At 65.7% G+C, this 24,173-nt stretch overlaps 1 protein-coding gene across 1 annotated transcript in view; it reads left to right on the plus strand.

Moving 5' to 3' along the window:
• Positions 1-24,131, plus strand: part of NOTCH1 (notch receptor 1) — a 47,256-nt gene extending 23,125 nt beyond the window's left edge. The window contains 30 exon segments of the mRNA XM_064366024.1: positions 519-752; positions 1,035-1,190; positions 1,384-1,569; positions 1,918-2,031; positions 2,882-2,995; positions 3,276-3,509; positions 3,603-3,713; positions 4,301-4,493; positions 5,449-5,594; positions 5,841-5,954; positions 7,699-7,818; positions 8,150-8,302; positions 9,019-9,247; positions 9,879-10,080; positions 11,032-11,185; positions 11,278-11,462; positions 11,978-12,110; positions 12,439-12,473; positions 12,475-12,697; positions 12,773-12,885; positions 13,469-14,040; positions 14,249-14,683; positions 16,018-16,166; positions 16,875-17,091; positions 17,271-17,358; positions 17,438-17,603; positions 18,492-18,787; positions 19,994-20,141; positions 20,256-20,353; positions 21,663-24,131. Coding sequence (XP_064222094.1) covers positions 519-752; positions 1,035-1,190; positions 1,384-1,569; positions 1,918-2,031; positions 2,882-2,995; positions 3,276-3,509; positions 3,603-3,713; positions 4,301-4,493; positions 5,449-5,594; positions 5,841-5,954; positions 7,699-7,818; positions 8,150-8,302; positions 9,019-9,247; positions 9,879-10,080; positions 11,032-11,185; positions 11,278-11,462; positions 11,978-12,110; positions 12,439-12,473; positions 12,475-12,697; positions 12,773-12,885; positions 13,469-14,040; positions 14,249-14,683; positions 16,018-16,166; positions 16,875-17,091; positions 17,271-17,358; positions 17,438-17,603; positions 18,492-18,787; positions 19,994-20,141; positions 20,256-20,353; positions 21,663-23,147 — 6,803 coding nt within the window. The 3' untranslated portion in view covers positions 23,148-24,131.
• Positions 24,132-24,173: the final 42 nt, after the last annotated feature.

Below are 24,173 nucleotides of genomic sequence, written 5' to 3' on the forward strand. Positions count from 1 at the left end.
TGGGGAGCGGACGAGACCCTGTCCCGGGCCAGGCCGGCTGGGGTTGGCCGAGAAGGACATGATGGGGGCCCGCTTCCCGTGGCCAGGGTCTGAGGCCACTCGACTCGGGGTCAGCACAGACAAGGCCCTGGCTGGTCTATGTGGGCCGACTGCAACCTGGCTGCAGGCAGCCCCTGTGCCCAGCACGCTGTCCTGGCATCGAGGGCCTTCAGAACCCCACTCAGGCCGCGATGCCTGGGCTGGCCACAGAGGCCCCGTGCTTGGGGATTGCCCTCTGGTGGGGGTGATGGGCAAAGCTGCACCCCGACGCAGCTGAGTCCACAGAGCACAAAGAGGAGGCAAGAGCCCCCCATGGTGCCGGGCGTGCAGAGGAAGGAGCAATTTATAGGCCGGCAGGGGGAGAGGAGTCAGCCCAGGAAGGCTTCCTGGAGGGGGTGGCATTGCCGCCCTGTGTCTTAGAAGACGAGGAGCTCAGGGAGTGGCAGCCTCCCGGGGCCGACAGCTTGTGTCCCCTGCAGGTCAGTACTGCACCGAGGATGTGGACGAGTGCCAGCTCATGCCAAACGCCTGCCAGAACGGCGGGACCTGCCACAACACCCACGGTGGCTACAACTGCGTGTGCGTGAACGGCTGGACCGGCGAGGACTGCAGCGAGAACATCGACGACTGCGCCAGCGCCGCCTGCTTCCACGGCGCCACCTGCCACGACCGCGTGGCCTCCTTCTACTGCGAGTGTCCCCACGGCCGCACAGGTGGGTGCCCTGAGGCCCAGGTGGGCCCGGCCTGACCTGCGTGACGTCACCCAGGGACTGCGGCCCTCTGGCGCCCAGGATAACCCAAAAGGGCCTTTCCGGTCCGGGACCGTGGCCGGTGGTCGCCATGAGTCTCCCGAAACATCCCGAGGGGCCCGGGATGCTTGATGGGGTCATGGCGGGCAGCTCCTCCCGGGCGTCACTGAGGATGGACCCCAGCAGTGGGCGGTGCACCGTGCCTGGCCCAGGGTCCGTGCCCGCTGACGGCTGCTGCCCGCCCAGGTCTGCTGTGCCACCTCAACGATGCGTGCATCAGCAACCCCTGCAACGAGGGCTCCAACTGCGACACCAACCCCGTCAACGGCAAGGCCATCTGCACCTGCCCCTCGGGGTACACGGGCCCGGCCTGCAGCCAGGACGTGGACGAGTGCTCGCTGGGTAGGTGCCAACACGGGGGGCGTGGTCAGGAGGGGTGGCAACCTGGACCCAGAACCAGTGTGACGACCCTGGCTTCAGGGGGTGCCCGGTTGGACGGGGGATGGGACCCTGCCAGTCTGATGGGGGTGTGTGCAGTGAGGTATCGTAGGGGCCAGGGGGTCTGTGCAGCCTCTCACCCGTGTGCCCTCGCCAGGTGCCAACCCCTGCGAGCATGCGGGCAAATGCATCAACACGCTGGGCTCCTTCGAGTGCCAGTGTCTGCAGGGCTACACGGGCCCCCGCTGCGAGATTGACGTCAACGAATGCGTCTCGAACCCGTGTCAGAACGACGCCACCTGCCTGGACCAGATCGGGGAGTTCCAGTGCATCTGCATGCCCGGTGTGTCTGCCAGGGCCAGGGCGGGAAACCGAGCCAGGCCTGGCAGCCTTAGAGGGGCAGCCTGGGAGCGTCTGCGGGACGTGTCCCCTTGCATGCCTTCTGGGCCCACAGCCTGCACGGGGCATGGGGAAACTGAGGCCAGGCAACAGGGCTAGCAGAGCACGGGGGCAGAGCTAGGTATATGAGGGTGCCGGGCCAGGGGGCCGCAGGGGAGCAGGTGCGTGGGGGGCCCGTGGTGGCTGGGATACTGGGCTGGAGGCAGGCGTGGTTTCCGCCCCAAGTCCCCAGCTGTGCCCAGTGGGGCGCTGGGGCCACTCGTGCCATGTTCACTGTTTCCCCACCCCACAGGCTACGAGGGCGTGCACTGTGAAGTCAACACGGACGAGTGCGCCAGCAGCCCCTGCCTGCACAACGGCCGCTGCCTGGACAAGATCAATGAGTTCCAGTGCGAGTGTCTCGTGGGTGAGCGCCGCCCTGCCTGACCCTGGCACTGCCCCCGGGCCGGGCCCGCTCTCCTGAGGGGTGCCTGGCCATGGGTTTGTGTTCTGGCTGCCAGGACGGTGAGGGTTTTGCCTCATGAGTGGATGGCGTGTTTTCAGGCTTCCCTGAAGGGCAAGGCCTGGTGGGGGGTGAGTGGGAGCTCGCCCCGGGGTCGTGGTGGAGCCCAGGCCCGGAGACCCCCCTTGATCTGGTGCAGCCCCTCCTGCCTGGAGAGAGGTGCCCAGACAGGGAGGAGGCTCCAGCCTGGTGCTCTGAGGGCTGGGAGGGAGGCCAGCCTGCCATGTCCCCTGCCCAACCGCACGCCAGCTGCAAGGCCAAGGTATGCAGGGAACCGAGTGGGGAAGGCTGGCCTGCGATGGAGACAATGGCCGCCCGGGGCGGACTCGGAGGAGCTTGCCGGAGGCCTGGGTGAAAGGTGTTTCCATCTGTCCCAGGGCTGGGGGCACAGAGCCCAGAGCCCAGGGAAGTGTTGCCGACCCAAGCCCAGGCCTCCCGAGACGTAGATTAGCCGCCCCAGACACCGGAGCGCGGGGAGCCCCATTCTCAGCCCGGCTCCACCGTATCCATAGCAACCCAGCCGGTTTGGGAAAAAGGCCCCTTCTGTGGGAGTGAGGGCGTGCGATGCTGGCGGAGGGGCTTTGATCCGGGGGGCGGGCAGGCGGCGGGAGGCAGGGAGAGCCTGGGGCTGGCTGAGCCCAAGCTGAGTGTGCCCAGGGGAGCCCAGCCAGGCGCTCACTGCTGGGGTCTGGCCAGGGGTCCCTGAAGGGCCACAGTGTTGTAGTGCATGACTCCCTCTTCTCCCTGGCCCCAGGCTTCACTGGGCACCTTTGCCAGTACGATGTGGACGAGTGTGCCAGCACCCCCTGCAAGAATGGCGCCAAGTGCCTGGACGGACCCAACACTTACACCTGCGTGTGCACAGAAGGTGCGGGCCGGCGCCCACCAGCGGGGAGGGACAGGGTACAGGGGAGAGGGCGCTCAGGGCTGGGCAGATGACAAGGTCAAGGACACCTCGGTCTGGGCCACCTGGTTCAGAGGCCGGGAGCACAGCTCAGCCCCAATCCTGGGTGGGTGGGAGCGCCCCTCGACAAAAGACATGCCCGGAGCCCTCCTCCGATGGGCACAGGCCCCCCCGGGTCCGGTCGCAGGTGTCCTGGGAGCAGCCAGCCCTGAGTCCTCCTGTGCCCACCCCTCTCGCTGTGCAGGGTACACAGGGGCGCACTGCGAGGTGGACATTGATGAGTGTGACCCCGACCCCTGTCACTATGGCACCTGCAAGGACGGTGTCGCCACCTTCGCCTGCCTCTGCCGCCCGGGCTACACGGGCCACCACTGCGAGACCAACATCAACGAATGTGCCAGCCAGCCCTGCCGCCACGGGGGCACCTGCCAGGACCGCGACAACGCCTACCTCTGCTTCTGCCTCAAGGGGACCACAGGTGGCTGGCCGGGCGGGGGCTGGGGCGGGGGCAGGCAGATGGCCAGCGGGCAGGGCGGGCCCAGGAACGGACCGTCACGTGCCACCCCTTCAGGACCCAACTGCGAGATCAACCTGGACGACTGTGCCAGCAGTCCCTGCGACTCGGGCACCTGTCTGGACAAGATTGACGGCTACGAGTGTGCCTGTGAACCGGGCTACACGGGTGAGTGGCCCCGTGCCTGGGGTCTGGCCGGGCTGTGCGCCTGGGGCTGCTGAGGGGTTGGGTTGGGGGCTTTGGAGATGGCCAGGGCCCAGTGCAGAGCCGCCCACCCGGGCGGACTGTGGTCTGTGGCAGAGACAGCACCAGGGCCGGGGCTACAGCCGGCACCACACCGGGCCCCCACATACCTCTTGTCCCTGGTCAGGGTGGGCCTGGACCGTGTTGGCACAGGGGCCCCGCAGGCCAAGAGGGAGTGCCAGCCCTGAGGCCAGGCTCGGGGACCTGCCTCTGTGGCTCACCAGTGCCTCTGAGCAGGTCCCTCTGCCTCTTTGGGCCTCAGGCTCTCATCACTTAGGGCCACAGCAGCCCCTGTCCCTGGGGCCCCTGGGAGGATGACTTCAGTGGGTGGACCCTGGTGCTCGAGGAGGCTGGCACAGGGCACGCCGTGACCTGAGACGGTTTCTGACACCTGGAAAGACGAGGCCAGAAGGGTGATCGTTCTGGCTTAGCAGCCCGGGAGACCAAGGCCCACGTGGGTGGGAGTCCTGGGCGCCAGGCCTCAAAGTCTGACACACCCCTGCCTGCCGCAGGGAGCATGTGCAGCGTGGACATCGACGAGTGTGCGGGCAGCCCCTGCCACAACGGCGGCACGTGCGAGGATGGCGTCAACGGCTTCACCTGCCGCTGCCCCGAGGGCTACCACGACCCCACCTGCCTGTCCGAGGTCAACGAGTGCGACAGCAACCCCTGCGTCCACGGGGCCTGCCGTGACAGCCTCAACGGGTACGCCCAGGGGCCTGTGGTGGGGACGCACCAGTCCTGAACCCGGGGAGCTCTGCCACCGGGAGGGTGGCACCTCTTGGGGTCGGGATGGGCCGGAAACAGGCTTTGGATGGGGCCGGGCGGCAGGGAGCACCCCTCGGGGACGCCCACGCCTGTGGGCCCTCAGTCGTCCAGCAGTCCCCACCCGGCAGCTCTGTGCCTGGCGTCCTCGTGGGCTGCATAGTGGGCTCAGGACACAGGCCCAAAGTGACCCCGGAAACACGTTTGCATGGTGACAGCGGCAAGTGATTCTGACGCCATGATGGGCCCGGAACCACTCTGCCTGGATGGGGCCATTTAATTCAGCAGGGATCCCATTGCCCTCATGTGGCACAGAGAAGGCACGTGCTTTGCTCGGGGCCACAGAGTAGGCAAGCGGTGGGGGCCTGTCACAGCGCCCCACTGCCCTGCACTTGGCCTGGTCCCCTCACTAACGAGCCACACTCCTGCTGCAGTCTTGGGTACGGGAAGCGCTGTGGTCCCCACTTTATTTATTTTGAGACAGAGCCTCTGTGAGGGGTGAAGTACAGTGCTGACTGCGACCTCCACCTCCCAGGTTCAGGTGATTCTGCTGCCTCACCTCAGCCTCCCGGGTAGCTGAGACTACAGGCATGTGCCACCACACTGGGTGAATTTTTGTATTTTTAGTAGAGAGATCGGGGTGGGGGGTGTTTCACCACGTTGGCCAGGGTGGTCTCGAACGCCTGGCCTCAAGTGACTCACCCACCTTGGCCTCCTGCAGTGCTGGGATCTCAGGCCTGAGCCATTGCACTCGGCCCGCCCCCACTGGAGGACTCTGTGGGTCTGAGTGGATGAGCACCTCCGCCAGCCCGTGGGCGTTGCGGAGCCAGGAGTGCCCAGACCCCGGCCGTGCTGCCCGGGCCTCCCTCAGCCTGCGGTATGGTCCCCCTTCCAGCTACAAGTGCGACTGTGACCCTGGGTGGAGCGGGACCAACTGTGACATCAACAACAATGAGTGTGAGTCCAACCCTTGCGTCAACGGCGGCACCTGCAGAGACATGACTGGCGGCTACGTGTGCACCTGCCGGGAGGGCTTCAGCGGTGAGTGGGCTGGGCACTCCTCGGTGTGGAGGAATGCCCGCGAGTCAGGGGAGCTTCAGGCCCAGGATCGGGACCCGGGTCCAGCATGGTGTCTCCCTCCACTGCCAAAGCCTTAGCTCCAGGCTGCCGGCTCTCGGGGACTAGGGGCGTGGCGGGGGGACGGGAGCAGGCCCAAGGCTGCTGTTGCGGGGCTCTGCCAAGGTGCCTGGGGTGCTGGACATGCTGAGTGCTGTCCCTCCCCTCCAGGCCCCAACTGCCAGACCAACATCAACGAGTGTGCGTCCAACCCGTGTCTGAACCAGGGCACGTGTATTGATGATGTTGCGGGGTACAAGTGCAACTGCCTGCTGCCCTATACAGGTGAGGGGCGGGGGCCTATGCTGGAGAGGGTGGGGCCTACACAGGTGAGGGGCGGGGCCTGTGCTCGAGAGGGTGGGGCCTACACAGGTGAGGGGCGGGGCCTGTGCTGGAGAGGGTGGGGCCTGTGCTGGAGCTGGTGGGGCCGGGGTGGGGGCGGCCTGGGAAGCTGTGACTGCAGGGTGAAGCGGTGCTTTCTTGGGGCTGGGCCTTCTGGAAGGCTCTGCTCCTTACTGAGTGCCTTAGGCCCCTGCAGCATGTGGGCCTTGCCCTGGGGGTGGTCTTGGCAAGTTAGTGAAAATACAGGATGCCTGGGAGAAATTTTTCGTGTAAGCGTGTGTTTTGCCTGGCAAGCCTGCCACAGGACGCAGGTGAACCCTTAGCAGGGCCGGGCCTGGGCCCTTGGCTTTGGTGCTCCCAGCGCCCACCCTGCTGGGGGCCTCTGGGGGCCAGCTTCCCCACCCCCGCCAGCCGGGCCTGAGGGATTCCTTTGACGGCGGGCCCTCTTTGTGTGCTGGGAACAAGGAGGCCTCTGTTTGGGCTCAGCAAGGAGGGGGAAGTTTCCCCAACTGTCCGGCCCCTGCCATTAACCCAGCCAAGGGGGCCGCAGGAAATGATCTCCTCTAGAAAAGACAAAGAACAGTCCACAAGCACCAGGGTCCTGGGGCTCCCCGGGCGCTGGCAGAGGGCGCTGCCATGGGGCATGGTCAGGGTGAGCCTGCCTGGGCTGGGCGGCCAGGCTGGAGCTCCCACGCCTGCGGTTCCCGTGACATCCAGCAGCCTGTGGTGGCCAGAATGCCGTTTTCTTTGACTGAAGTTAGGGACCTGGATTTTCTCTCCCATGTCGATCAGTGAGGACCCTCCCTCCACGGCCGGGCGCCCCTGTCCCTTTTGGACACATCCATCGGGCCGGCAGGAGGCGCGGCGGTGCTGACCCGCTTCCTATCTGCCCGCTTCCTGCTTCCTTTTGCACAATTGTCGGAAACTCTGGCGCAGTTCCTGCCTGCCCAGGTCACCGTGGAAACCAATAGGAAGAGAGGCCCTGGAAAGTCGCCCCAGCAGGCCAGGGAGATAATGGGGGACGGGGAAGATAACGCGGTCCCCACGGCTGTAAACAGGAAGCTCGGCCATGGGGCTGTGAAGAAAAAGGCACTCAGGGATGCACGTGGTTCCCACACGGTCTTTGCCAGACACCCTGCGTGGTCCCAGAGCTCCCCAGGTTGTGCCTGAGGCCTGCGACATGCAGGATGTGCTGGGGGCCTGTCCCCTCCATCACATCCCTCGTCCGTCAGGCTCCTGTGACAAGTGTTTGCCACCTGTGACACCCAGTCCCAGGACTGGTTTCAGGCCAGGGCCTTTCCTTACCACCGGGAGATGAGGAGGGGGCTGGCGTCAGGGGCGGGCCCAGGTCCCTGGAGTGTGGTGGAGCCCACGAGGGTAAGGCCGCCTCTCCTGGTGCAGTCCTTGTTCCCGGGCGCTCCTGGCGGGGTGAGGCCTGGGCTGTGTCCCGCTGCTCACCGGGAACGAGGGGTGGCTTCTGAGTGCGGCGTTTGTACAGCATCCCCGTCTGTGCTCCGCTCCTCCCCTGGTTGGGGTTCTGGCACAGCAGGGAGTGCATTTGCCTCCCCGTGGGACCAGCCAGTGGCGCTCTGACGGTGGAAAGGCCAGCAGGCAGTGGCCGCATGGCCTTCATTTGGGAGATCCCTCCGGGTGAGGCCCCGAGGTCACACGTGTCTCCTTCCCGCAGGCGCCACGTGTGAGGTGGTGCTGGCCCCATGCGCCCCCAGCCCCTGCAGAAACGGCGGGGAGTGCAGGGAATCTGAGGACTACGAGAGCTTCTCCTGCGTCTGCCCCACGGGCTGGCAAGGTGAGGCTGGCCAGGGCCTGAGAGGGCCTGGGACGGGAGGTCAGGACATCTGTGGGACACGGGCAGCTCCCAGGCAGGCTGGACGAGTCTTTGGAGAGGGGCCCTGGTTGGAGAAGCTCTGGAGTCAGGAATCGACCCCGGAGCCCCCTTCCCAACTCGAGTTCCTGTGACCTTGGGTCAAAATCAGGGGAGAAAGGATGGTCCTGGGGCCACAGAGGCCAACTCCTGGAGGTCAGGAGAGGCCCCAGGACCCAGGCGGGCCTGTCTGCAAAGGGCCTGGAGGGCTGGGGAGCTGCTGGTGACCGACCGACCGGCCCCTTCTGCCCTGCAGGACAGACCTGTGAGGTGGACGTCAACGAGTGTGTGAAGAGCCCGTGCCGGCACGGGGCGTCCTGCCGGAACACCCAGGGCGGTTACCGCTGCCACTGCCAGGCCGGCTACAGCGGGCGCAACTGTGAGACGGACATTGACGACTGCCGGCCCAGTGAGTGCCCGCAGCTCCAGCGCTGCCGGGGAGCTCTCGGGCCTCAGTTTCCCCGGGCAGGGTTGGTGCTCATGGCGCCGGCCGTAAGCGCCCAGGGAGGCCTGAGTGTGGCTGGGAGGGTCAGGGTAGGTGTGGGGGAGGTGCTGAGGGGTGGCCCGGTTGGTTCAGGAGGGCCCCAGAGCCGGCTGCCCAGCTTCTAGTCCCTCGCCCCTCCCCACACTTCCCAGCTGGGTGGTGCAGTAGTCACAGTGACCCCTCTCATGGCTCTTCCCTGAGCGGAGGCTGGCACGGGGCCTGGCCTGCACCCTCACCTGGGCCTTACGAGGCCCTGCTTCAGGGCAGGGCTCTCAGGCCTCCCAGCCCTGCTTCACAGAGGCTGAGGTTCGCAGAAGCCGGGGGTCTTGCTGGCACCCCCTGCAGGCAGGGTCAGGAACTGTCACCCTCCCCTGCTCAGTGTGTGAAGCCTGCGAAGCCATCCCCCGTCCTGGGGTGTGAGGACAGGAGCAGGTGGAGAGAGCAGACCCCAAGCACGGGACATGGGGGTGACTCAGCCTGCGGGCGCCGGGGCTCCCCACCAGACACCTCTGTCCTGGGGCGGCTGGCCACAGCCTCGGCCCCAAAGAGCTGGGCCGTCCCCAGCCTCACAGCCTTCCCAGCCTCTCCCGCGGTGCGGGTTTGTGCCTGCCCCTCACACGCCCCCTTCTATCCCCTCCCAGACCCGTGTCACAACGGCGGCTCCTGTACAGACGGCGTCAACACGGCCTTCTGCGACTGCCTGCCCGGCTTCCAGGGCACTTTCTGTGAGGAGGACATCAACGAGTGTGCCAGTGACCCCTGCCGCAATGGGGCCAACTGCACGGACTGCGTGGACAGCTACACGTGCACCTGCCCCGCGGGCTTCAGCGGCATCCACTGTGAGAACAACACGCCCGACTGCACGGAGAGGTGCGCGGGGCTCGCGGGAGGCCGGGGAGGAGACGGCGCTGCGGGGTGTGCAGCCGCTGGCAGCCTGGCACCCCACGCGGGCGTCCGCCCAGGCCCAGTGGCCACTTAGCACTGTTGCACTGAGTCCAGACACTATGCGTTGTACCGACACATCCCTCCTGAGAGGGCTGTTGTGACCTCCGCCTGTGCCCTGTGCCAGGAGCCCCCGTAGTCTCTCATGAACGACAGCGAGAACTCTGTCACTCTTGTCTTCCTTTTGCTGTGATTGCCAGGAAGCTCAGTGGTAAAATCAGTGTCGCTCCTGGTGTCTGACGTAGTCACCTCCTGTGTTGCTGGGACAGGTTCTGGTTTCTCCCTCATTCTGACTTTAACCACCCTACTGCTGTGCGCTTAGTAAAGCTCCTCTTGACGTGACTTATAAAGAAGGCAGGCCAGGAGGCGGGATGTGGTGTGAGAACCGGGCCCCAGGCTCCCGCAGGCCTCCCCGGGTCAGCCACGCCGCTCTGGGTCTGTCCTGGTTGTTAGGCCTCTCAGGGCTGAGCGGAGGCAAGGTGCTGGCGAGGCAGGGTCTGCTCTGGCGAGGACCCACCAGTGCCTCCCGCTCAGCCCCCACCTGCCCACCCGCCCGCAGCTCCTGCTTCAATGGGGGCACCTGCGTGGACGGCATCAATTCCTTCACTTGCCTGTGCCCACCCGGCTTCACGGGCAGCTACTGCCAGCACGACGTCAACGAGTGCGACTCACAACCCTGCCTGCACGGCGGCACCTGCCAGGACAGCTGCGGTTCCTACAGGTGCACCTGCCCCCAGGGCTACACTGGCCCCAACTGCCAGGTGAGTGTGCGGCCACGGGTGCCTGAGGAGGGCCCGGCGGGGGGTGCCTGCCTGCGGGGGGTGCCTGCCTGCGGGGGGTGGGAACGGTCACCCCCAGGCCCCACTGTGTCGGCTCCCGGCCCCCACACCCCTGGGCAGACGGCTCCTGGGGATCTGAGCGGCCAGTGAGGGAATCCGATGTGGGAGCAGCAGGCGTCTTCGTTTCAATCCCTGGTTTCTGCAGCCAGGGCGGGAGCTCGGGAACTAGGGAACTGAGGAAAGACGCTCTTTTGAGCCAGGCCGAGGGTGGTCTGGACCTGCTGAGGGCCCTGAGGGAGACCCAGCCCAGCTGGTCCTGGTGTGGGGGCAGTGGGGAGTCCAGGGGCCGCAGTTTCCACTTCTGTAGAATGGGCTATGGGACAGGATGGAATGGGGCTCCTTGGCGGATACGCATTCTGAACTGGGAAGGGGGTGGTCTGGGGGCACCCTGGTGGAGTGGCCTGGGGGCGCCCTGGTTGATGGCCTGGGGGTGCCCTGGGGGGTGGCCTGGGGGCGCCCTGGTGGAGTGGCCTGGGGGCGCCCTGAGGGGTGGCCTGGGGGCGCCCTGGTGGAGTGGCCGGGGGCGCCCTGGGGCGTGGCCTGGGGGCGCCCTGGTGGAGTGGCCTGGGGGCGCCCTGGTGGAGTGGCCTGGGGGCGCCCTGGTGGGGTGGCCTGGGGGCGCCCTGGGGGGTGGCCTGGGGGCGCCCTGGTGGAGTGGCCTGGGGGGTGGCCTGGGGGTGCCCTGGTGGAGTGGCCTGGGGGCGCCCTGGGGGGTGGCCTGGGGGTGCCCTGGTGGAGTGGCCTGGGGGCGCCCTGGAGTGGCCTGGGGGCGCCCTGGGGGGTGGCCTGGAAGGCTTGGGGGATAGTCTAGGGGTGGCCTGGAGGGATGGCCGGGGTGGGGTGGGCACCTGGCTGACCCCAGCCTGTCCCCAGAACCTCGTGCATTGGTGTGACTCCTCACCCTGCAAGAACGGGGGCAGATGCTGGCAGACCCACACCCAGTACCGCTGCGAGTGCCCCAGTGGCTGGACCGGCCTGTACTGTGACGTGCCCAGCGTCTCCTGTGAGGTGGCCGCCCAGCGGCAAGGTAACCTGCTGCGCCCAACCGCCCGGGTCCTGGCCCACTGAGGTCCTCCGTGGGCCTGGGCCTCACCTGCCCCCCCACCCCATCCCCCGCAGGTGTTGACATTGCCCACCTGTGCCAGCACGGGGGGCTGTGTGTGGACGCCGGCAACACCCACCACTGCCGCTGCCAGGCGGGCTACACGGGCAGCTACTGTGAGGACCTGGTGGACGAGTGCTCACCCAGCCCTTGCCAGAATGGGGCCACCTGCACCGACTACCTGGGCGGCTACTCCTGCAAGGTGGGGGCCCCCATCGTAGAGTGGGGGTTGTGGCTGGCACCGGTGTTGCCACACACCGGGCCCTGACTGGGAGCTGGCACAGGGGAGAAAACCTGATAGGCCCACGCACTGTCCGGGATCGTTAAGGGAGGGCTGGGGTAATCAGGGTAGACTTCCTGGAAGAGGTGGCCTGTGGAGAACCCGAAGGAGGGTGAATATGCTGAGAAGTGGGAGGGGGTTCTTTCGCTAGATTGTATCTGGGCTTGGCCAGCACTTACCCAGAGGCCCTCGCCTCTATCCTACAGGACAGGGTCCACCCAGCCCCAACAGACAATGACTCTGGTCACCGAGGCCCTGCCAGGCTCTGCTGAGGGTGGGGGGACGAGGGGGTTCTCCCTCCAGGTCTGACAGGAGCGAGGGACTCATGCTTCACGGGACCTGAGGGCAGCTCACGCAGCCCTGCCAGCCCTCACAGTGGGGTGGGGGAGTGCCGCATCCTGGCCCCGGCTGAGCCCCCGATTCTCTCACCTACACAGTGCGTGGCCGGCTACCACGGGGTGAACTGCTCCGAGGAGGTCAATGAGTGCCTGTCCCACCCCTGCCAGAACGGGGGCACCTGCCTCGACCTCCCCAACACCTACAAGTGCTCCTGCCCACGGGGCACGCAGGGTAAGGGCCACTGCACGGAGGGCTGGCGTCCGGGTGGCCAGGGCCAGGGTGGGGGCAGAGCAGGCACCCCGAGATCAGCCGGAGGTATCCAGGGACCTCCCAGAAACTCCATCTTCCTGTGAGGCCAAGGCCAGTGCAGAGCTGCCCGGGGAAGGGGCCCAGAGCAGGGGTCCCAGCGGGAAAGATGTCTCCCCTGCACCCTCTCCACCTGCCTCTCCCGAGCGTCCGTGCAGCCCCAGACCAGAGCACTTGTCGTCTGGGAGGAACACGGGGCTCGGCAGGGCAGGGGTGTGGTGAGCGCGGGCCCCTGATGGCACCCGGCCCGCAGGTGTGCACTGCGAGATCAACGTGGACGACTGCAACCCCCCCCGTCGACCCCGTGTCCCGGAGCCCTAAGTGCTTTAACAACGGCACCTGCGTGGACCAGGTGGGCGGCTACAGCTGCACCTGCCCGCCCGGCTTCGTGGGTGAGCGCTGTGAGGGGGACGTCAACGAGTGCCTCTCCAATCCCTGCGACGCCCGTGGCACCCAGAACTGCGTGCAGCGCGTCAACGACTTCCACTGCGAGTGCCGTGCCGGTCACACCGGTGGGTGCCGCGCCCGGGCGGGTGGGGCCCACGGGCGGCAGGGTGAGCCTCTCACTGCCCCGCTGTCCCCCACAGGGCGCCGCTGCGAGTCGGTCATCAACGGCTGCAAGGGCAAACCCTGCAAGAACGGAGGAACCTGTGCCGTGGCCTCCAACACCGCCCGCGGGTTCATCTGCAGGTGCCCTTCGGTAGGTGCCAGGGTGTGGGGGGATCGGGGCCCTCCCGGGAGGCTCCCTGGAGAGGTCCAGACGTGGGCCTCGGGGCGCAGGCGGGGCAGCCGTGTCACCCTGGTGTCATTTTTTTCGTTTCAATAGATGAGTTTTAGAGACATTTTAGGTTTGTAGAAAAACAGAGGGGAAGGTAGAGTCCCTGGGGTGGCTCCCCTGTTTAGCAGCTTGCATCAGTTTCACGTCAGTTTCACCTGGGAGCCACAGCACTTACATGTTGCTACCAGCCCCAGTCCTTCCTTTACCTGGGGCTTGCCCTTGGCTTTGTGGTTGTGGGTTTGGGTTGAGGTATGACACACGTTCCCACCCTCACAGGATCGGGGCAGAGTCCCCGCCCTACAGTCCCCAGCGTTCCACCAATTTACCCCTTCCTCCATCTCCCGACCCCCTAATCTTTCTCCATCCACAGAATGTTTTGTAAGGGGTGAGGCTGCAGGCTGCCTCCCAGGTCAGGGGAGAGCGGTGGCACCGCTGGCCGGGGGCTGGGCTCAAGGTGGCCAGGGGCGGCCCACCCTGACACTGTCCCATCTTCCCTCTTGGGCAGGGCTTCGAGGGCGCCACGTGTGAGAACGACGCACGCGCCTGTGGCAGCCTGCGATGCCTCAATGGCGGCACCTGCATCTCTGGCCCGCGCAGCCCCACCTGCCTATGCCTGGGCCCCTTCACGGGCCCCGAGTGCCAGTTTCCCACCAGCAGCCCCTGCCTGGGCGGCAACCCCTGCTACAACCAGGGCACCTGTGAGCCCACGTCCGAGAGCCCCTTCTACCGCTGCCTGTGCCCCGCCAAATTCAACGGGCTCCTGTGCCACATCCTGGACTACAGCTTCGGCGGCGGGGCCGGGCGCGACATCCCCCCGCCGCAGATCGAGGAGGCGTGCGAGCTGCCCGAGTGCCAGGAGGACGCGGGTAACAAGGCCTGCAGCCTGCAGTGCAACAACCACGCGTGCGGCTGGGACGGCGGCGACTGCTCTCTCAACTTCAACGACCCCTGGAAGAACTGCACGCAGTCTCTGCAGTGCTGGAAGTACTTCAGCGACGGCCGCTGCGACAGCCAGTGCAACTCGGCCGGCTGCCTCTTCGACGGCTTCGACTGCCAGCACGCGGAAGGCCAGTGCAAGTATGTCCCCGCGGGGGCGGGGGACGACCCGAACCTGGACGTGGCCCGGCTTGCGCCCGGAGGCCAGCATGCGGTTCCCAGAGCTCCGTCCGGCGGGTGCAGGGACGTTCCCCAGGGCCAGCCCGCGGGCTGGAGACGCCGGGACGGTCCGGGGTCGGGTGCGAGGCCCCCCGAGGAAGGCGGCCTGAGCGTGTCCCACCCCCGACAGCCCCCTGTACGACCAGTACTGCAAGGACCACTTCAGCGACGGGCACTGCGACCAGGGCTGCAACAGCGCGGAGTGCGAGTGGGACGGGCTGGACTGCGCGGAGCACGTGCCCGAGAGGCTGGCGGCCGGCACGCTGGTGGTGGTGGTCCTGATGCCGCCGGAGCAGCTGCGCAACAGCTCCTTCCACTTCCTGCGCGAGCTCAGCCGTGTGCTGCACACCAACGTGGTCTTCAAGCGCGACGCAGACGGCCAGCAGATGATCTTCCCCTACTACGGCCGCGAGGAGGAGCTGCGCAAGCACCCCATCAAGCGCGCCGCCGAGGGCTGGGCCGCACCCGGCTCCCTGCTGGGCCAGGTGAAGGCCTCGCTGCTCCCCGGCGGCGGCGGCGGGGGCGGGCGGCGGCGGAGGGAGCTGGACCCCATGGACATCCGCGGGTGAGTGAGGCCCGGCACCCGACATCAGTCCCCTCACCTCGCCTGGGCTCTCCCCCGCGGCCCCCCTGCCCCTCGTGGCTGGTGCCAGGGCAAGCAGTGCTCTCTCCACTTTACGGTAAAAGAGACGGAGGTTCCGAGAGGACCTGAGACTTCAGGGCCCGCATGGGCAAGGAGCAGAGGCAGCATTCCAGCTCAGGGCCCTGACCCCGCGGCCACACCCCTCCCTGGGCCACTGCCTTCCCCAGGCTGGGCAGGTGGCACTTCTGTGCCCAGTAGGTGATTTCAAGATTGAGCTGTGCCCCAGATACTGGGTACTACACTGATAAAACACAGTCTTCTGCCAGGCGAGGAGGGTCATGCCTGTAATCCCAGCACTTTTGGAGGCTGAGGCAGGAGGAGCCCTTGCCTTGAGCCCAGGAATTCAAGACCAGCCTGGGCAACATAGGGAGACCCTCTCTCTGCTTTGTTTAAAAAGTGTTAAAAGAAATAAAAAACAAAAACCTCGGCCCTCTGGGGGCTCCCACAGGGCTGAACAGACCCACCCCAGACAAGAATGCCACTCGGCCATGGTGTCTGCCTGGTTTAGGCTGGAGAGGAGGCAGGTGGAGGTCCTGGAGGGGCCTTACAGACAGAGGAGGAGCTGGTGGGGAAGGGGGCCCACGGTAGAACACAGGCGGGGCAGCTTGAGTGCACGGGGCACCCACAAGGCTCTCGCCCCCACCTACTCGTCATCTGGGGCAGCTGGACCCAGGGGCCAGGTCAGTTGTGCCTCTGGTGTGCCTGACCCTGGCGGGTTTGCCCGTCAGTTCTGCTGCCTCGGGGCAGCCCTGGAGGTCAGAAGCATCATCTCACAGGCTGGATGGGATCCCGCTCACGGGAACCCAGCCTTGGGCAGCAGGAGCCCCTCGGGGAGCAGGGATCACCCCCAGCCCGCTTCACCGCACAGCCCATCACAGCTGCGCCCGCCCCCACCGCACATCTGCGCTTCCTGCAGGGCCTGGGGATGGCTCCTGGCACATTCTCTGTCCCGAGATGAGGAATGTGTTTGTGGCACCAAAGGGAGCCAGAGAGGGTGGAAGGGTGGGGCAGGGAGAGCGTGTTGGCAGTTATTGGGGACGAGCTGCGATCGGCACTGGCCGGACTCCGGGGGCTGCAGGGCACTGGTCCCCTCTGGGGTAGCTGCTGTCAGACCTGGCTTCCCGCCGCCCCAGGCTGCCCTGCCGTGTCCTGACTGTTGCATCATGGGCCGCCGTGTCCCGGGGGCATCATCCTGGGCCGGCGGGCGGGGGAGGAGGAAGCCTCGGGTCCCAGCCCCTGCCCGGTTGTCCCCCCAGCTCCATCGTCTACCTGGAGATTGACAACCGGCAGTGCGTGCAGGCCTCCTCGCAGTGCTTCCAGAGCGCCACCGACGTGGCCGCGTTCCTGGGGGCGCTCGCCTCGCTGGGCAGTCTCAACATCCCCTACAAGATCGAGGCCGTGCAGAGTGAGTGTGGCCCCCTCCCTTGCCCCCAGCCCGGCACCGCATGGAACGGGCTCCGCCTGCAGGGGATGTGACCCCCCCGTGCCCCAGACGTGCTGGCTGTTTGTGCCAGTTGCCACCCATGGGTGTGCGCGTCACCGTCGGAGATGGGGTAGCGCTCTTCTGGAATTTTCTGAGTGGCACTCCGCCCCGACCTGTGGCGGTGACAGCTGCCGGTGAAGCCACTCGGGAAGGCACCCATCCACGGGAAAGCGGGTGCCTGCTTCACTCCCCACCCCTTCCCCCTGATTATTCTTTGTCGGGTATTATTTCAAAATCATTACGGCTTTTTTTAAAGAAAAAAAAGAGAGAAGAATTGATCGGTGTCATGTGAAGTGTTGAAGTTTGTATCTTGAAAATCCCCCTAAATCCTTTGTCTTAACAGCTCAATGCGAGCGCTGCGATTTGAAGTTGACTAATCCTCCTCCCTTAAAGGAGAAAAAAGTAGAAGCCGTCTCCAGATAGAGTCGGCTGCTGCAGGAGAGAATTTAGCGATAGTTTGCAATTCTGATTAATCGCGTAGAAAATGACCTTATTTTGGGGGGCGGGATGGAGGAGAGCGGGTGAGGAGGCGCCTGGCCGTGGAGCCAGTCCGCTGCCCCCCGGCCGCCAGCCTGCCGCGTAGCCGCCACCTGATGTCCGGGCGCCTGCCCCCGTCCCCTGTGTCCGCAGGTGAGACCGTGGAGCCGCCCCCGCCGGCACAGCTGCACTTCATGTACGTGGCGGCGGCCGCCTTTGTGCTCCTGTTCTTCGTGGGCTGCGGGGTGCTGCTGTCCCGCAAGCGCCGGCGGCAGCATGGCCAGCTCTGGTTCCCCGAGGGCTTCAAGGTGTCCGAGGCCAGCAAGAAGAAGCGGCGGGAGCCCCTCGGCGAGGACTCCGTGGGCCTCAAGTGAGCGGACGCTGCCCCGGCTTCGGGGGTCGGGGGAGGCGGGACCTGGCCGGGCATCCTCACTGGAGGTCTGCCCCTCCCGACCCAGGGCCCACCTCCCATGCCAGGCCTGGGCCAGGGGCCTCTGGGGGCTTCCTAGGGAGCTGGCTCAGCCTCACTTCCTGACCCCTCACCCCCAGGCCCCTGAAGAATGCCTCAGACGGTGCCCTCATGGATGACAACCAGAATGAGTGGGGGGACGAGGACCTGGAGGCCAAGAAGTTCCGGGTGAGTCGCTGGGCTCCTGGGCCCCCGGGCTCCTGCCACCGGCTGCCCTGACACGGCTCTGCTCACTCCCCCAACTTAGTTCGAGGAACCCGTGGCTCTGCCTGACCTGGACGACCAGACAGACCACCGGCAGTGGACCCAGCAGCACCTGGATGCCGCCGACCTGCGCGTGTCGGCCATGGCCCCCACGCCGCCCCAGGGCGAGGTCGACGTCGACTGCATGGATGTCAACGTCCGCGGGCCTGGTAGGGGTGCCGGCGGCCAGGACTTCCCCAGCCCCACGGCCTACCTCCCTCTCCCCTAAGCCCCAAGGCTGTGGCACAGCTGATACTCTGCAGACTTAGAGTTGGGGGAGAGCTTTCATCCTTGGGGTGTTTCCCGTTCAGAGTGGATGGGGGGGTCCTGGAGTCGTCCTGTTCTTCCAGCAGTGCCCTCCTGGGTGATGCCGCAGGCTCATCTGCCCCTGTAAATTAATCACTTCTAAAACCTTCTTCCTGAGACATGGAAAACATTGATTTTCTTTCTTTCTGTGTTTTTTGTTTGTTTGTTTTGAGACAGAATCTTGCTCTGTCGCCCAGGCTGGAGTGCAGTGGCGCAATCTCGGCTCACTGCAACCTCCACCTCCCGGGTTCAAGCGATTCTCCTGCCTCAGCCTCCCGAGTAGCTGGGACTACAGGCGCCTGCCACCACGCCCGGCTAATTTTTGTATTTTTAGTGGAGACGGGGTTTCACCATATTGGTCAGGCTGATCTCGAACTCCCGCCTGCCTTGGCCTCCCACAGTGCTAGGATTACAGCGTGAGCCACTGCACCCGGCCAAAGTGTTGATTTTCTAACCGCATGTTTCTGGCGTTGTTTTTTCCTGGGTGGGTTTTGGGTGTCAGGTCTTGGGCAGGTCAGGAAGCGAAGCTGCTGGGGTCTCGTTGCCTGCCTGGAGCTGACTGCTGGATTCGGCTCTGTCCACCGAGCAGCCCAGGCGGACTTCAGCTGCCCCGCAGCGGCTGTGCGCGCAGGGTCACTGAGCGCTGGGGCCACGCGGTGGCCCCTCTAGCTCGGGGCTGCTGCCCCCCTCCCCCCAGGCTGCAGCTGGGCACCGGCCCTCCAGACTGAACAACCACTCCTCTGCCCCTGCAGACGGCTTCACCCCGCTCATGATCGCCTCCTGTAGCGGAGGCGGCCTGGAGACGGGCAACAGCGAGGAGGAGGAGGACGCCCCCGCCGTCATCTCGGACTTCATCTACCAGGGCGCCAGCCTGCACAACCAGACAGACCGCACAGGCGAGACTGCCTTGCACCTGGCCGCCCGCTACTCACGCTCGGACGCCGCCAAGCGCCTGCTGGAGGCCAGCGCGGACGCCAACATCCAGGACAACATGGGCCGCACCCCGCTGCACGCGGCCGTGTCCGCCGACGCCCAAGGCGTCTTCCAGGTAAGCGGAGGCTGTCTGGGTGCCCACCTGCCCTCCTCGGGCCAGCGGGTGGTCCGGGGCAGTGGCCAGGCTTACGTGGCCCCGGGAGCCTGACCTCGCGCACAGCTGAGGCCGGAACAGCTGGTGCCTCCACCCGGGACCTTCGCAGTCAGTGACGTTCAAGGGGGAGGGCGTCAGGCCCATCTGCATCCTCCAGGGAAGCCAGGTAGAGGTGGGTCCCGAAGGAGGCCCGGGGACCTGCTGAATGAGGCAGGGCCTCCCCACCCCCAGCAAGACAGGCTCCGGCAGGGATGTGGGCTTTGCTCAAGGCGCCCCCGCCTCAGCCCTGGCTGCCGGGGTAGCCTGTGGCAGTGAGAGGCTGCCTCTCGGTGCCTGCAGACCTGGGGCTCAGCTTGCCGGCGAGCTCGTGGCAAGAACAGATTTAGGGATTTGGATGCCTGGGTCTCCAGGGAACGTCCCTGGCAGGGTCTGCTTTTGCGGTCACCCCTGCTGCAGGCCCCGCTCCAGGCGGCCCCAGAGCAGGTTCAGATGGGCACAGCCCAGGGCGGTCACCACACAGCTTCTGGTTTCATGATTTCTTAGCTCGGGACACGTTGTCATCCCGCAGAAATAAACATAGGTGAGCAGAAGGAGTGTCGAGGGGAGCCCCGTGCAGGTGTGGTGTGTGCCTCTCCCGGCGCCTTTGCACAGATGTAGATGTTCCCAGGTGCTTTGCAGGAATCAGGCCCGTGCTGCATGGCGAGTGGCCCCTGCCTTTTCCACCCGCCGGTGAGCAGGGTCCGTCCGTCCCGCTGGAGGCCCAGGCCAGGCTGCACTGAAGGGCTGCCCGCCCCTCTGTGGGTGGCTCTGAGTCGGCTGTAGGGCCGTGTGCAGGGCTTCATGAGTGCTCCCTCTTGGAGGCAGGGACTTGACCTCTCTGTTTTGGAGGTGGTCATGGCAGCTAGGACCACGGTGAGGATCAGATGAGGCCACACGAGGTCACGATGGCCCCACTGTCACCAGGGGGAGCAGCACAGCCCCCACCCCCGCCTGGCCCCTCTTCAGGGGCAGCCCATGGCATCCCGTCTTGCCCGGCCATGCAGATCTCAGGAGGGTCTTGTCTGTGTCCGGAGGGCAGCGGGGCCTCCTGTCTAGGCGCACGTTCTGGGCAGGAGGCATCGGCGCGTGTCTGCCCGGCACCCGCCCAAGCCTCTCCCTATGGCCCAGATCCTGATCCGGAACCGAGCCACAGACCTGGATGCCCGCATGCACGACGGCACGACACCGCTGATCCTGGCTGCCCGCCTGGCTGTGGAGGGCATGCTGGAGGACCTCATCAACTCGCACGCCGACGTCAACGCTGTGGATGACCTGGGTAAGCCCTCGGGGGCAGGCCCGCGCTGCCATGGGGCAGGGCCGCCACAGGGAGGGTTGGACCAGGCTGTCGCCCGCTGGTCTCCAGCCCACCCCATCTGCTTCCTCCACGCAGGCAAGTCCGCCCTGCACTGGGCCGCCGCCGTGAACAATGTGGACGCCGCAGTGGTGCTCCTGAAGCACGGGGCCAACAAAGACATGCAGAACAGCAAGGTGAGCGTGACACCAGGACACGAGGGGACGAGAGGGGACTCGGGGACGAGAGGTCTGAACCCACAGAGCTCAGGGAAGCGAGAGGCAAACCCAGGAGGCACAGGGAGGCGAGGACTCCTGGGCCCGAGAACAGGCCCCGCCCGCGTGGTGCCAGCACCTCCTTAGCGCTCCTCCTCTCCTTCAGCCCTTGTTCACGGAGCCCTCCCAAGTGCAGGTCCACTGTCAGGACACGGCAGTCACCCGGTAGACCCAGCCCTGTCCTCCTGGGCTGCAGTCACGGTGGGGCGCACAGCCTGGCGTGGGGAACAGTGGGCAGGGTGCACAGCCTGGCGTAGGGAATGGAGCCCCTGTCACTGTGCTGTCACTGTCACCTGGACCTCACCTTCTGTGCCCAGCTGTCACCAGGCAGGGGTGAGGATGGGCATGTGGTGACCCAGGTAGTGTAGATTCAGCCAGAACACGCGTGGCAGCTCCCTGCGGGGCAGGGCCTCTTGGGGTGAATGTGAGCAGCTCTTCCTCTGAGTGGAGCCGCCCCCAGCCCTCATCCTGGCCCTGCAGTTTTGGGCGAGTATCTGACCTGAGCAGCTGCTGTCGGGCTCCCAGGGTGCTCAGGGCACAGGGGCAGACGCCCCCACCTCCCTGCCGCCCGAAGCCCCACCTCCACCCCCAACTCCAGCTGCCCCCTCGACATGTCAGGCTAAGCTGTCTGTCCCTCCCGGGTGAGGGCACACGGTGGGCCTGGGCACCCAGGCATGTTGGCCCAAGCACTCCCCGGTGCCACCACGGAGACTGGGCCCCACAGGGCACCGAGGGCTGGGAAGCCCCTTCCCACTCCCTCAAAGCAGCCTCACCCAGGCCTGTGGCGTGTCTACCACACAGAGGGGACCCTAGGAAGGGGCTTGGTGGCCGTCCAGATGACAAGCTCCCTCCCTGGTGCCCTCACTGGTGCAGGAATTTCCTTCTGTGCCTTACTGGGGGCAGGGAAGAGGGGCTGCAGTTGGTTAGATTTTCAGTGGGGTCTGTGACCCCCACATAAAGGTGGGGCCCTGCTGATCTAGGGTGGAGGACTGCACAGACCCCCTCTGGGTGGGTTTTAGAAGTTGTATTGAAGCCTTCACATTTAACAAGAGTCAGGCCAGGTGGTCGCTGGATGCGGGGCCGGGGTCCCGAGGAACGTCCTGCACCACCCCTCCTCCCCGGCTCGTCCCCGAGGAGGAGGTTGTACTGCTGCTCCCTCTGGCGATGGAGCCTTGGGGAGGGTCCCCATGCCAGGCCTGGCTCCCCTCACCGGCCCCACCCTCGCCCCCAGGAGGAGACGCCCCTGTTTCTGGCCGCCCGGGAGGGCAGCTACGAGACCTCCAAGGTGCTGCTGGACCACTTTGCCAACCGGGACATCACGGACCACATGGACCGCCTGCCACGGGACATCGCGCAGGAGCGCATGCACCACGACATCGTGAGACTGCTGGACGAGTACAACGTGGTGCGCAGCCCGCAGCTGCACGGAGCCCCGCTGGGGGGCACGCCCACCCTGTCGCCCCCGATCTGCTCGCCCAACGGCTACCTGGGCAGCCTCAAGCCTGGCGTGCAGGGCAAGAAGGTCCGAAAGCCCAGCAGCAAAGGCCTGGCCTGCGGCGGCAAGGGCAAGGACCTGAAGGCGCGGAGGAAGAAGTCCCAGGACGGCAAGGGCTGCCTGCTGGACAGCTCCGGCATGCTCTCGCCCGTGGACTCCCTGGAGTCACCCCACGGCTACCTGTCGGACGTGGCCTCGCCGCCACTGCTGCCCTCTCCGTTCCAGCAGTCTCCATCCATGCCCCTCACCCACCTCCCCGGCATGCCTGACACCCACCTGGGCATCGGGCACCTCAACGTGGCAGCCAAGCCCGAGATAGCGGCACTGGGTGGGGGTGGCCGGCTGGCCTTTGAGGCCGGCCCCCCACGTCTCTCCCACCTGCCCGTGGCCTCCGGCACCAGCACCGTCCTGGGCTCCAGCAGCGGAGGGGCCGTGAATTTCACCGTGGGCGGGTCCACCGGTTTGAATGGTCAGTGTGAGTGGCTGTCCCGGCTGCAGAGCGGCTTGGTGCCCAATCAGTACAACCCCCTGCGGGGGGGCGTGGCCCCGGGCCCCCTGAGCTCGCAGGCCCCCTCCCTGCAGCACGGCATGGTGGGCCCTCTGCACGGCGGCCTTGCTGCCAGCGCCCTGCCCCAGATGATGAGCTACCCGGGCCTGCCCAGCACCCGGCTGGCCACCCAGCCTCACCTGGTGCAGACCCAGCAGGTGCAGCCCCAGAACTTACAGATGCAGCCGCAGAACCTGCAGCCACCAAACATCCAGCAGCAGCAAAGCCTGCAGCCGCCGCCTCCGCCACAGCCGCACCTCAGCATGAGCTCCTCGGCCAGCGGCCACCTGGGGCGGAGCTTCCCGAGCGGAGAGCCGAGCCAGGCGGACGTGCAGCCACTGGGCCCCAGCAGCCTGGCGGCGCACACCATCCTGCCCCAGGAGAGCCCCGCCCTGCCCACGTCGCTGCCGTCCTCGCTGGTCCCACCCGTGACCGCGGCCCAGTTCCTGACGCCCCCCTCGCAGCACAGCTACTCCTCCTCCCCCGTGGACAACACCCCCAGCCACCAGCTGCAGGTGCCCGAGCACCCCTTCCTCACCCCGTCTCCCGAGTCCCCCGACCCGTGGTCCAGCTCGTCCCCGCATTCCAACGTCTCCGACTGGTCCGAGGGCGTCTCCAGCCCGCCCACCAGCATGCAGTCCCAGATGGCCCGCATTCCGGAGGCCTTCAAGTAAACCGCGTGCCCCTCGGGACCCGGCTTCCGTTCCCAAGCCCTGCCGGCGTCGGTGTGCGCTCTGTGGACGCCGGGGCCGACCAGAGGAGCGTTTTTTAAAACACATGTTTTTATACAAAATAAGAAAAAGGATTTTAATTTTTTTTGGTATTTATTTATGTACTTTTATTTTACACAGAAACACTGCCTTTTTATTTATATGTACTGTTTTCTCTGGCTCCAGGTAGAAACTTTTATCTGTTCTAAGAAAACAAGCAAGTCCTGACAGCCAGGATTTTCCTACGCAGGATAAAAAGATTCTTCTGTGTTTATAAAATTTAAGCAAAGATTCATGATTTATAAATGCCATTTATTTATTGATTCCTGTTTTCAAAATCCAAAAAGAAGTGATGTTGGAGAAGGGAAGTTGCACGAGTGTGGTCCAGAAAGCTCCTGGGGCGTCCGGGCTGTGCCCTCTCCCCGGCGCCCACCAGCCCCGCGCCCAGGCCGCTGCGACAGCATCTTCTGTGTTTGTGAGAAGCTGCTCCCAGAGCTGAACTGAGGCAGAAGCTCCACCTTCGGCACGTGGATCAGCTTGCATCTGAAATAGGAAACTTGAGTGAAAGGATATGGCTTAGCTGTTGCGGTGTTTTTTTTAAATGAGTTTTTGCAAGCATGATTTCGAAAATGTGTTCTTGGAGTATGTACGGCGAGACGGTGCTGGTCATGAATCTTCGTTTCGGGTTCAGTATTACGTAGTTGTTTGTTGGTCTGGCAGGTTCTTGCTTTCTCCAGAACCACTCTGGCCCCCTGGGCCATTCTTGAAATTTGGGCATCGTCCATGTGAGACATGAGATGTGTGGACCGTGGCACTCGCCTGGGTCACACATGGAGGAATCCTGCCCCTTTCTGGGGAAAGACACTGCCTGGGCTGACCCCGGCGGCGGCCCCAGCATCTCAGCCCGAACAGCGTCCCGCAGGCCCCGAGGCCGACATGCCGGCTCAGCCTGGGTCCCAGCTCGTGGGACCCGACTCCGCGTGGGCTCTC

Source organism: Aotus nancymaae, unplaced genomic scaffold (assembly GCF_030222135.1).
Source record: "Aotus nancymaae isolate 86718 unplaced genomic scaffold, 86718_ANA_hifiasm-v0.15.2.pri h1tg000063l, whole genome shotgun sequence".
NCBI lineage: Eukaryota > Metazoa > Chordata > Mammalia > Primates > Aotidae > Aotus > Aotus nancymaae.